General features: G+C 40.5%; 1 protein-coding gene across 2 annotated transcripts in view; it reads left to right on the top strand.

Moving 5' to 3' along the window:
- flt1 (fms related receptor tyrosine kinase 1) overlaps nucleotides 1-13,320 on the top strand; it is a 38,913-nt gene that overhangs the window by 8,125 nt on the left and 17,468 nt on the right. The window contains exons 5-12 of one of the 2 annotated variants that reach the window (XM_005912221.3): nucleotides 944-1,109; nucleotides 1,217-1,353; nucleotides 1,761-1,932; nucleotides 2,136-2,253; nucleotides 2,575-2,744; nucleotides 2,855-3,002; nucleotides 12,404-12,527; nucleotides 12,999-13,107. In XM_005912221.3, coding sequence (XP_005912283.1) covers nucleotides 944-1,109; nucleotides 1,217-1,353; nucleotides 1,761-1,932; nucleotides 2,136-2,253; nucleotides 2,575-2,744; nucleotides 2,855-3,002; nucleotides 12,404-12,527; nucleotides 12,999-13,107 — 1,144 coding nt within the window. Of the gene's footprint in view, nucleotides 1-943; nucleotides 1,110-1,216; nucleotides 1,354-1,760; nucleotides 1,933-2,135; nucleotides 2,254-2,574; nucleotides 2,745-2,854; nucleotides 3,003-4,864; nucleotides 6,439-12,403; nucleotides 12,528-12,998; nucleotides 13,108-13,320 lie in introns of those variants that run through there. The other variant, XM_014337677.2, reaches the window with a different exon arrangement.

The following is a 13,320-nucleotide window of genomic DNA, read 5'->3' as shown; positions in this document are numbered from 1 at the left end:
AACTCTAGTAAACATTTCCTTGTAGCAACTTCCAAGAAAACAACAAGGTTGTTCAGTTATACAAGGTAGACAAGAATTATAAAACAAACCCTGTGGGATTATAGGCAGCCTCATTCTTCTGGAGGTCTTTATCTGAAAGAAACTGCACAGCATCCCAGAGGACTTATCTCCCCCAAGCCCGAGGATGATCTGTCCATTGAAGTGAAAACAAAAGCTCAAATGACATCAAGTGCATGAATTTCTTGTTGTTCAGCAAACTTTTGGTTGTTGCTGCGTGATTGCCTGGCAGCATGACCACAGCATGAAGAAACTGGAGCTACCAAAAACCTGCTGGGGCTCAAGTTGAACATGCAAACTCCTCACAGCATGGATCCACCTGCTGTGAATCAACGGCGCTAACCGCAGAACCAACATGATCCCGGCACCTCTACTTTTGTTTTTAAAAACATTGCTTTGAGAAAAACGTCCAAAATGAGGCTTGACTTGGACTTTTAGGAGTTTTAAAGTAAAGGTTGATTTCCAACATCTGTTCAGGAGCTTCTTATCATGTCCCATTATCAGTTGTATGAATACATTATTTGATGTCTATCTTCAGATAGATTTAACACAAAACTGTTTCACATCTAATACATAATCTGAAATCATACTTGTTTTCTGGAGCAGGCAGATGCCTCTGACTCAAAGAAAAAAAAAAAGCCAAGTCACTGTTGCAAATGACAAATAGTCACAAATTACAGTTATTTTACTCGAGGTACAAGCAGGTTCTTTCCACATTTGTAATTTATCATGTGTTCACATTTCAAAGTTAATCACCATGACTTGTATTTTGAGCCATGACAATTGTTTGTTCAGTGTGGTTAAACTGTGTCATCGCTTCTGTGCTGTAGACTGTGGTGCAGTCAGACGTGTGATGGGTGTTGTTTTCTCCTTGCCTCTTTCACAGTACCGCAGCCACAGCTTGACTCCAGACCAGAGGAACATTATCTGGAACAGCAGGCGAGGCTTCACAATCAGATCTCCCACCTTCTTTTACATCGGCCTCTTCTTCTGCCAGACCACTGGTGACATAGTCCGACACCAGTCACGCAGATATTTTGTACACAGAATAGGTCAGCAAGCTCTTTCTGCACAACTATATAAATCACGCGTAAACATGTATGTGTGCATCAATGGTTTTTGTGCAAAAGCCCTGATATTCTACTTATTTTTGTCTCAGTGAATAAAATCAAAGATGTGCGTCTGAACAGCAGTGAACATACGCAGGCCTTAAAGGGACAGCGACTGGTCTTGAACTGCTCTGCCACTGCAGAGTTGAACACCAGAGTCAACTTCACATGGGACTACCCTGGAAAGGTCAGAGCTACTTTACAGTCTCTGGAGATGAAAGAAGCACATGTTTAGACGAAAAATTACCTTTGATAGGGAAGAACCACCTTCCTGCCTCACTTCGCAAAATATATATTCTATCAGCCAAGCATGCTACATCTTATACTCAAGTAAACGTCTTAGAGATTCTATTCATATTTATTTTGAAGTGTAAAATAAGTGGAAGGTATGTAAGTAACACAAAAGCACTGCCTGTGCAAATGAAATCCCCTTTAGGGTTGGTAAATGTCTTTCATTTTATACTCTATTAGTTAGGGCTGTAATTAATGGCGTTATTACTGATTTATAACAAGTGCATAACTCTTTACCTTGCACAATCAAAAGATTACCCTTCAGTGTTAATCTCATGGCTCTTCTGTCATGTTATCCTGCAGAGTATCAATGCCGGCTCAACTTTCAAAAGGCTCGTGAAGCATCAAACAGAAATGTTGTTCTACAGTATTCTGACCATCCCGAAGCTCCAGCGTTCAGACCGAGGCCGCTACACGTGCCGCGTCACCAGTGGTGATCAAAGCCAGCACAAACAAGTCAATGTTACTGTCTATGGTGAGTTTCCTCCGCTGACCCATCCTGACATTCAGGAAATTCACCGGCAGTCATCTGCCCGGATTACTCATTCCAGTCATGCTTGCTTAATTTTTTTAAGTTTCTGTGACCAGCGCATTCTTTATCACAGGCTCCAGAACGTCACAGCGGTTTCCAAAATTTGACATCAGCTTTTTTAATGCACATTTTCCCCTCATTTTCAGACCGACCATTTATCAACCTGAAACCCAGAAACGGACTGGTGATGATGGTGCAAGCAGGAGAGAAATCTTATAAAATCTCTCCCAAACTGCGAGCGTTCCCGGCCCCAAAAGTCATTTGGTAAGTGATCAGAAATACTCCTGTATCCTCACAAAATTTGTGACTTGAGAGCTTCTTCTTTAGTGTTCATACCTCTCCGGTGTTTTTTTAAATTTATTTACGCTTTACCTCCTTTAACCTGGAAGCTTATCTCAGCTAACTTCTTAATTTCTTGGAAAGAGGGAATGACTTCCCAATAAAACATGACTCATCAGCACTTTAAGTATTCCAACTTATTTCCTTCCCTGCAACTTTGTTTCATCCTTCACACACTACCTGAAGCTTTTCGGAAACATCCCTCCTCTCCACTTTACTCAGAGGTCTATTTTTTGTTCCTGGCAGGCTGAAGGATGGCACGGTTGCAGCAGAGCAATGCTCCAGATACCACATGAGTGGGAATTCCCTGGTTATCCGGGATGTTGCAGAAGAGGATGCTGGGAAGTACACGGTCCTCGTACGAAACCAGGAACACAGACTCTACCAGAATCTCACACTCGCACTTGTGGTTAACGGTGAGAAACAACAACAACAAAAATACTCCTTCAGCTCTAAATGTCCTGTCCTCAGGACATTAAACCTCACTTTTTTATCATGTTTATCTCGGCATCATCTCGTCTCGCAGTGAGTCCAAAGATAGGGGAGAAAGCGGTGTTGCTGCAGGACCCGGGCTCCGTACCACGGGGGAGCAGACAAGCCCTGCGTTGCACATCCCATGGAGTCCCTCCTCCACACATCCAGTGGCTTTGGCATCCCTGTCCATCTAAAGGCCTGTAAGTACCCAGAACATCACAACCTTACCAGCACTAAGCACTAAAGCACTAAACTAATTTATAAAATCCATTAAAATGTATAATTTTCTGTACTTTATAAATTCTTAAATAAAGATAGCTGGTTTCCTAGTATGCACATAATTGACCAGAAGAACAATATAAGCCAAATATAAAAACCATACAGCTATACAGAGCTTCAAGTGCTTTTATTATATTAAAATTTGGCACCTCAGAAATTTACTTCACATACTGTGCATAATTAATCTGCAAAAATGTAAAAAAAAAAAAAAAAGGCATGTATATATATTTTTTTACCTTTTTGGCTGCAAGGTTAAAAATATTAATAATATTATAACACTTCATGTGCACATAGAATAAATAATGATGTTTCTTTTATGTTACTCATTGGAGTGTGTGTGTGTGTGTGTGTATGTGTGATTTTTTTTTTGTTGTAAAACGAGACATGTTTTGTCTATTTCTGCGTGTGTTCAGACAGCGTTTCCTTCTTGTAACCAGAACAGATGCCTTTGGGGGCCTTTCATGTGCAGGAATGTGTGAAAATGTGTGTGTGTCTGTGTGTGTGTTTGTGTGTGTGTATTTCATCGGCCCAGTGTTTGCATGTTTGTTTGATTGTGCAGCTCTTTCTCATATTTTTGTTCTCCTACTGTCCATGTGTCCTTTCCATATGTTTGTTTAAGTTCATACAAATCTGCATCCTATGTGTGTGTGTGTGTGTGTGTGTGTGTGTGTGTGTGTGTGTGTGTGTGCCTGGTACATTCACAAACACAGTACACGTTGTATCTCAGACTTGAAAGGACAGAGAAAAAAACACACACTTCAATAGCAGCCAGTTCCGTGCTCTCAGTCACGATTTGTTGGTTTCCAAATCAAACGCTATGATTTAATGAATTTCCTGTCCAGGAGGCAGGGTGAGAGGCCTGTTTATTATTGTGATTGCACACTGCATCCTGTGATGCTTTTTCTTATATCTGACACACACTCAATATACAAAGTTCTCATGAGAAATGGCCCAGCCCGATGAAGCGAAGGGACAGTCAGCCTTAAACACACGCCAGTATCCAAGCAGGCATTTTGGCAGAAACATTGATTGAGCTGCTCTCGGAGGTCAGACACGTATTGTGTTCCTTACGAACAAGTCAGAAAGGTTAAGTATTACCTGAGAGCACCACAGCAGCTGCCCACGCTCTTTTGCCCCCTGAGACACACTGACATCATAACTGTACTTGACCCTTAACCCTGGCACTCTCACAAGGCGCCATGCCAATCAATCTCATCCAAATGCCAAAAGTTATCAACATAATGTACATTAGGATTGTCTCAGGCCGCCTGGCAGCGCCAAAGTATGCAATCTTCAGTGTCAGAGTAAATCCAGGTCAAGTGATGTAAGCTCTTTTGTTCATGCCGTTTATTGTATGTGTGACAGCACCTTTGTCTTGTTTCACAGTAAGATGTCAGATGCAATCTGCACATGTGAGAAATTTGGCAAAGCCCAGTTTTTAATCATCACTTAGATGAATAATTAGACTTTAAGCCATTTTTATTCCATTAATATAATGTGATTTGTAGCAGTATTGTAATTACATAAACAAAGAGGCATAAAATAAACAAAAAGGCTGTATTTCTCAACAAAGTAGAACAGCAGAAGTTATAGTAGACCTAAAAAATGAGTCAAGCATGTTTGCACAGTAATTACACTGCAGATTACATTTGGCTTCTTAACTGGCTGCCTCACGGTCCTTTGTAAAGCTCTGTTCTGGTTCAGCTTCAGTTTCTGTGCTGATTGTATTTCTTTGGACTGGTACTTTTGATTGGATCCTCACTGGGCCCCTTGTTCTTTGCAGCCCGGCTGCACCACCACAAGCCTGACGCCGTGCTGGAGGAGGCCCAGGGACAGTGGACCAGGCTGGGCCAGGCTGACGGGGGGCCTCTCGCCTGGGTCCTGGGTCCACTGCTGGGTCTGGCCCTGGGAACTGCAGCGCTCTTATCTGGCCCGAGCAGGAGGTGCATTGGGCTTCCTGTGCAAAAATCAGAGCGCTTTTCCTCTCGTTGTTTGGCTTCCTCTCCGACTCGAGGCGCTTCCCAGCGGCGTGATTGTCCCTTCGTCTTCAAACGTGGCACGGCCCGCTTCCTCAAGAGCTTGATCTATTCTTGAGAGCACCCCCACACCCCTTCCCCAACTCGTCTGCCCCCTACACATACCTCTAAACCCCCTTCCATCACCAGCCCTGACCTGCACCACAACCCAGCATCCTTCACATTTACAAAAGAAAAACTCCCCATCACCTCCCACTCTGGAGCCCTCCCCCTACATCACCGCCACCTCCACACACTCATCGGTGCCTCTCGACAGCAGCCAAAACCCTCAGTGACATCATCAGTGATCCATAGTGACAATCGCAAGCTCGGTATACTGGAAAATGAGTAAAGTGACTTGGAACACTGCTGAGCAGTGACGACCAGGAGATACAAAAAACCAGGAGTTATATACACCACAACACTAAGGATATAAGGACACCTGCTTCACTGATTATTTATTTCCTTCCTTTTTCCAGTTTAAGTCTCCCCGCTACACCAGGCTGTCCTGTAGTTCGATGCTTTTTATATTTCACAGACATTTGAGCCAGAAAAAGTGCAATTCCACCCATCCACCAGCCACATTTCTGGAGCTGCTTTGCTTGTTTTTTGTGTCCTAGAGTGGTACTAAAATGGGTGCATGAACCGTGCCTGCCTGTCCCAAGCCCCGATCTGATTTTGACATCCAAAAGAGAAAACGAGAAAAAGCTGTGAGTTTCTGTTGCGATTTTTTTAACCACCAGTAGAAGATCAGTGTGCTTAGCTTGGACGGGCGAAAAAGGAGAGAGGACATGCTTTGTGCTGTTCACTATGGGATTCCTTCAGTTCTCTATTAACAGACTAAGTGTCTGCAGATACCTACCATGTAGGAAGTCTGAGAAGGCCAGAGACGATCCTGTGTCGTTCACTATCATCCCATATCAAAATGTCTCATTTATGTGTCATATGGTGTCAGTATAACAGCCCTGTTGTCTTTGTATCAGAAGTTAATTAAAATCTAAGTGTATGCGTGATACTACAAGCCATTTTATGAGAATGAGTAGCATAAGTGTTTGAATAAAGTCCATTTGTGCATGTGAGCGTAAAGAGGGTGACAGTGTGTGTGCTTGCGCACAATTGTGTGTGTGTGTGTGTGTATCCTATTCTACGGGTGTCTGCTAATGTGATTAATTGCTTGTATACAGATGTTCTATGAGTAATATATGAATCTAATATTTAATAATTTTATACAACTAACTTACATATGACAATATTTGACTCTGTATGACTCTCTTAAGCTGTACTGAAGTGTTATATCAGTTGTTTGTGTTTTTTTGCATTAAACCTTGCTTATATTTGTGTATTCGTTTACATGCGCCACGGTTATTTTGGGGGGTTGGGGGCTCATACAGGAACACACAGTTGCAGCAGTAAAAGTGTATTTTAAGCAACATAACAGGAAAGGAAGAAAAGGCAGCAGATGACCCCTCTGATACACAACTCGAAGCAGTCCGTTCATATACCCAAGCAGCCGCTGCTCACCCTGTTTGCAAGCACACACTGTGTGAATGTGGTGTGTCTGCGTGCATATATAGAAATTTATACGTGTTCATTTTCTGTGTCTAACCATGTTCATGTTCACGCATCCATCTAACTAATTCTATGTGTGTGTGTGTGTGTGTGTGTGTATGTGTGTGTGTGTGTGTGTGTGTGTGTGTGAGGGCGACTTTGAGTCAGAAAGTGTTTCCTGAGAGGCGTGGGAGTATTAGCTGGGTGGTATGGTACTGTAGGTGTGGGTGTCTGTGTGCATTCGCATAGCATGTGTGTGTCAGGCCCTTGGTGTCATGCACAGGGTGGGTCGCTTGTGTAACTCGCACACTATCTCGATGCCAAGAGGAAGAGCAATCAGTGAGCAGAGAGGAACCGAAGACAGGGAGGAGCTCAGGGCAGACAGAAAAAGATGACGACAAGGATACAGACAGAGACAGAGAGGTGAGAGGAGGGGGGCAGTGGCACATCCATAAACAGGCAGAGCATCAGTGAACAAAGTGGAAGTGATCGTTTACAAGCAGGAGGAGAGGTAATGTCTTAAAAAAAAGGAGGGGGGATCCTTTTATAAGGTAGCTGTTTTATAAAAATAAAAAAGAAATCACCCCTGCACACAAAGTCCAGGTTTGTTTATTTCTGCTGCAAAACTGGCCATTTAGACATGGGAGTCTACAGGGATTCACTCACCTGTGGAGCCAGCCTCCAGTGGGTATGTGAGGAAACTTCAGTTTTCAGCCCAGTGGCTTGGTCTGCAGGTGCGCACCAGATTTTTCACATTAAAAATGTAATTCTGTAATAACAACTAGTGTTTTAAAAAGCTTTTATAGTTGAATTTAGAAACTAAACGCACCCTTATTATATTTTTCTACGTATTTAAGTAACGCTTCTTCACTATTTAGGCTGTTTGTGCGCAGCCAGATGATCACCTGCAGTGTACTGAAAGTGAGGCACAAACAGGAGAGCTTGAATCTGTGGAGGTGAAGTCTGTACTTGTTGTGCTGAGGTATGTGAGCTACAAATACCTCAGCTTTAGACATTAACATTTGTAAGTTACTGAGAATTTATTCATTGCTCAGGATTTTAATTAACATTTAAACTGGCTTCACATTAGTGGTTGACATGAATAATTAACAGTTCAGTAAGTGTTAGCTTAATCACTTGAAGTCAGTTTTTTTTAACAGGAACATACACATACACGTAAACAGAGAACATAGTATAGATCATAAGTGAAAAACATTAGTCAGAAAATTTGAATAAAAACACAAATAAATTTTACCAACGATAAAAAACTGTGACTGTAACAGAAAAAAATTATAGTGAGCTCAACCAAACCGAGAGAGACCTCAGATTTGACTAAAATACCTAAAAATCTAAAAACAGTGAGGTATTTAGAGGTGATTTAACATTGTCAGCTGAACAGCTTCTTCTGTGGGAAGGTACGCTGTTTCAGAGCCCGAGGGCAATAACCTCAAAGGTCGCCTTTAGCTTTTACGTGAGGGCAGTGAGGGAAGTCATTGGAATGATGACCTCAGTGACCTGGAGGCAAAATACTGAGTTAAAAGATCAGTATCGTGGAGCTAATCCATTGTTTAAAATCTATTCAAAACTTCACAGGCAGTCAGTGCGGCCGAGTTAAAACAGGAGTGATCTGCTGCAATTTGAGCCTTCTGCAAGCGAGAGAAAGTGGAACTGGGCAGTAGCTGTCCAGCTGAGAGGCGATAGAGGATAACACACGCAGGACTTTTCCGGATCAGTGACAAATTAAATGTGAGAACAAATAAACTGAATCCACCGGAGATCTAATCCGTGTCACACTTTGGTTTTCTGTCTCTCTGCAAACAGACTCATTTCCCCTTTAACCTCCTGGCGTCCACATATGTGGACATCACATTTTGGGTTATTTAGACCAAAATACTCAATTTTGCTCTGCAAGGGCCTGATATCCACTTACAAGGACATTATACTGCTACTGTTCTATCGAAATTTTAAATGAATATCCTCATATGTGGCTCTCATTTTTCTTAGAAACAAAGATTAGGTTAAAAAAAGAATCTAGTAATTCTTTGTTTTTACATTGATCAGGTCCCAATCAGCCCAAATATCAAAGAGAAATTAAAAATGCATGCCGTGGAAGAGTGGAGGTTAAACAAGCAAAATTGTATTCACTAGATGAAATGAGGGTGCAATTTTTTTTTCACTATAATATAAAATATTTTAGATATTTTGTAATAACATCTACACGTTTTTTTTTTAAAAATGAAAAAGTAAATCTCAACACAAATAATTAGCAAGCATAAACGTTGCACGTTTGTAAAGGTTGCCTTTTTCACATGAGGCATTGTAAGATATTTATTAAAATCTGAAAAGAATATAAATAATAAATAAAAATAGTAAACTTTAGAAAAAATATATGATTGACTATATGGTCCTTTAAAACTTCTGAGGATTTCTTTGCTTGTTGATTTACAGCAAAAAAAAAGAAAAAAAAAGAATGACAAATCTGATTATAGCGTGGGTTTTACTCACTGTAATGAGTTGTTTTCAATAGCAGGTCTGGACCAGAGTGGCAGCGCGACTACACAATTAGCTTGTTGCAATCTGGTTTTGCAAAAATTAGGCAAGATCATCAAATCCATTTTAATTTGACTCTGAGAAAGTGGCACCGCTGGATATATATATGTATATATATATAGTTTTTTTTTATGTTTCAGTGTTAACCTGAACATGTGGGCGCAGAGACGAGCTGTGTTAACTGATAGTTGTTTTCAGAGGTGCAATGATTTCAAACTTGTTTCTAATGTAGATCAGACTTTCAGTTTTGCTTTTTGCTCAGTACTGAAAGTCTGCGCTTACTTGTTTTTTTTTTCTTAATGAAACTCCCCAGTTCTTTGTAATTTCATGTTGAGAAACATTTTACATTGCTCTGTGCACACACAGTCTTTCACAGAGTAGTGAATTCCTCCACATCTTCACTCCTAACATTACAGGTTTCACCAGCGTTGCTAGCGTTGCGTAACTTTTCCAGTGTATTGTTGCCTCACTGTCAATTTTTTTGAAACGTTTTACAGAACTGTGTGACTGTTGGTGCTGAATTTAACAATTTGCTCATCTTAACCATTTATTATTGAATTCAGTGGAATTTTATTTATTTAGAGCCAAATCACAACAACAGTTGCTATGAGCAATGGAAAGGAAACACCAGACTCGGGGAGGGGCGGCCATCTGCCGCGACCTGTTAGGTTGAGGGATGGAAAACAATACAAATGGTAAAGTAATGGCCTGTATTTATATAGCGCTTTACTAGTCCCTAAGGACCCCAAAGCGCTTTACATATCCAGTCATCCACCCATTCACACACTGGTGATGGCAAGTTACATTGTAACCACAGCCACCCTGGGGCGCACTGACAGAGGCGAGGCTGCCGGACACTGGCGCCACCGGGCCCTCTGACCACCACCAGTAGGCAACAGGTGAAGTGTCTTGCCCAAGGACACAACGACCGAGACTGTCCAAGCCGGGGCTCGAACCAGCAACCTTCCGATTACAAGGCGAACTCCCTAACTCTTGAGCCACGATCGCCCACATAAAAGCAAACAAAGGCACGCTGTGAAAGAGAGCCAGATTTTAATAATAATGAAATGCAGAAATGTGTATTAACACAGAGCGAGTGAAACAGGTGACTGAAGAAGAAACACTCGGTGCATCATGGGAGTCGCCCAGCAGCCGAGACCTATTGCACCATAACTAAGGGAGGACTCATGGTCACCTGATCCAACACTAACTATATATCCTAATATAGTGCATTTTTTTTTTCTGTTTTCCACTGATAAAACTGTTTAACGATTCTATAAATCACAGAATTTTGGATTATTTTAATTTATACATCCTTCTATATTTTTAATTGTGGACCAACAATCAAACAGAAGCCATACTGTTGTGTTTTTTTTTTTCAAATGTGAGCAGCTTGCCTCATAAATGCATCATCCTTCACTTAGTTTCAGTTCCTGAGAAGTGACATTATTATTGTTTGAATCTTTCCTAAAATGCAATTCACATGACATTTCAGCTGGTTTGATGCACCTTAGAAATTCAAGCTACCAAAGCAACAAGAAGCACAAATCATTTTCAGAGACAGCAAACTTCAACAGCATTCAGATAATAAATCCTTTAAATGTTTGTTTGCTTTTAAGCAACACTTGAATGCAGTGTGACTGTGTTTTCTCCAGAAACATCACTTATATAGTAGAAATAATTATATCCATGCATTTCTAAATATTTAAAATGTTGATCTGAATAGTTAACATTTTGAATAAGCACAATAGTTATTATTTCTACCAAGAAGTTTATGCCTGTAGGTCGGCAAACATGATCGGTCAGAAGGTTTTGAATGAATTCTGATAAAAATTTTGTGTCCATTAAAGACAGGCGTACATCCACCAATGTCTTCAAAGTCAACTTAATGATTTATTGGTCAGAATTTGAAAAATAACTTGTAAACTTATAAAAATAAACTATGATTCTTACAACTGTAGTGTGTTGTCACGGGTTCATATGTCGTGTCACATTTGACCTTTGATCTCTCCTTTAAGGGTTAATAGAGCGATCTGAAGGTCAAAGGGATTATAATGTTTCTTACTGTCGTTCTTTGTACTGACAGCATCCAGGCACATAAGGTATCACATATGAAAATTATGTTATTATGACTTTGTTATGTACACTGCAGTAATTGTTTAAGTAATGAATCATTTGAATACATGTACGATTTTTCTGAATATGTTTTTTGGGGTTGTTTTGGTAAACAAGATCAATTTATGGTCAAAATCTTTTTTCACGTGATATATTTTGATAAACATTTAAACAAATTTCAGTAAATTACTCTAAATGCATATATTATATACAAATTAAAAAAAATCATACTCAAAATTATATCAAGTTTATTAAAATAATGAAATCCTGCACTTATTTTTACTACACTGGAAACACCTTAAAGTGTGTTTAAGAAGGAAACAAAATTAATATCTACAGATTACGATACTATTAACATCATTATTATATTGCAAAGAAATAACTCACTCCTGGTTGTATTTTTGTTTCTCTTTACATCACATCATATTTGATCTAGATAATTTCAATTCATGAATTTAGCATTTAGCATTTCCTACACAGACTAATTACAAGACATGGAGAAAAAAAAACCCCAAGCGATGATCTTCTCTCCTAGAGTTGCGAAACTAACTGATCAAGCAGTCTATGTGTATTAAGGCCCCACCCAACTCTTGTATAATTTAAGAATTTTTTCGTCATGAGGTGATGTGCGTAAATAACCAAAAAGCGTCTTGCATAAGCTCAAGTTCCCACAGCTCCTCCGGTGTGTAATCTATGGATTTAAACTTGCAAGAGTCATTGAGGGACAGGAACTCGTGTCCTGGAAATGTGGGCTAATTTGTTAAGAATAGAAGGAAGTTAATCGGCAGGATGACAATACCACCTCTGCATCCTTCATAGATGAACAATCCAACATTACATAGCACTTCAAAGATCCACTATTGTCAGCTTGCAGGGCAGGGAAAGACGACATGAGGCTATTGACAAAAATGTGGTGATAGTAACGATGATGTGATTCATGGTTTAACATCAAGCAGCAGCTGTCAAAGCATTTTCCTGATGTTCTGCTCTTCCTCCTGCTGAGCACAGCTGAGAAAAACACTCGCACACCTGGAAGCAGCCAAAAATTATTTTTGTCAAACACAGCTGAGTCCCTCTCTTCCTCCGCCTTTAAGGTGTGTGTGTCCCACGTCTTCCTCACTATGGAGCCCTGTGACAGAGAGTCTTCCCGCCTCGTTTACACACAACCACATCCTGAGTGTTACGCACAGAGAGGAAGTGCTTCGGGGGAAGAAAAGGGTAAGTAAAGAACAGAAATACACACTGGAACTGACAGAAAAGCTGTGATACATTATTGTAGAAAATAAGCTTTAAAAAAAATCCCAGTTTGCTCTATAGGAAAAATTTCATGTCCAAATTCTGGCATATTCCTTTCCTGCAGGTGCACTAATCCAAAAAGAGTGTGCATAATATTTTAAACCTCTTATTAAAGGGACACTCCACTGCACACGCTTGCAGGTTCCCTCGTAGTAAAGTCTCTCCCGTACACACTTAGAGCTTCTCACCTATAATACGAGTGTTGACCTACTAAGTTGGAAATGGGCAAGAGGTCTGGCTCAGAGACCGCTATTGTCTTCTCAGTGAGCCCATGGAAAACATGATTCCTGCCATCAGTGGCAGAGGTAATGAGCCTGAACTTTATGAATGTGGGTGTTTTTCATAATGTCCTAAGTGCCGGTTTGTTCATGCGGATGTTTATGCTCTCCATAGACGGTGGGGGTCCTGACTGTCGCAGAGGCCTTTGTGTCTGGAGTGTATCGCTGCATCGCCTCCAACTCTGCGGGGGCAGACCAGCTAGACATCCACTTCTACATCACAGGTGATCCCAGACAAGATCAATCATTGTGGGAGTTTTCTTTCCTTATTCCCACATCATAAACATGGAGTAAAGCTTCTGCTTGATCCTTTGTACATATGCAGAGCCTACATGTTCCCAAATAGAAACACCAAACTATCTTATACTTATTTGATTATTTTACCCATTCAAATATATAGTTAGATTTCTTTTAGTTTTTTGCAGATTTGACTCTGC

The sequence above is a fragment of the Haplochromis burtoni genome, unplaced genomic scaffold (genome assembly GCF_018398535.1).
Source record: "Haplochromis burtoni strain Fernald_Lab_line unplaced genomic scaffold, NCSU_Asbu1 Contig_1, whole genome shotgun sequence".
In the NCBI taxonomy this organism is placed as follows: domain Eukaryota; kingdom Metazoa; phylum Chordata; class Actinopteri; order Cichliformes; family Cichlidae; genus Haplochromis; species Haplochromis burtoni.
Note: the sequence above shows the minus strand (reverse complement) of the source record. Positions and strands in the feature narration are given on the sequence as shown.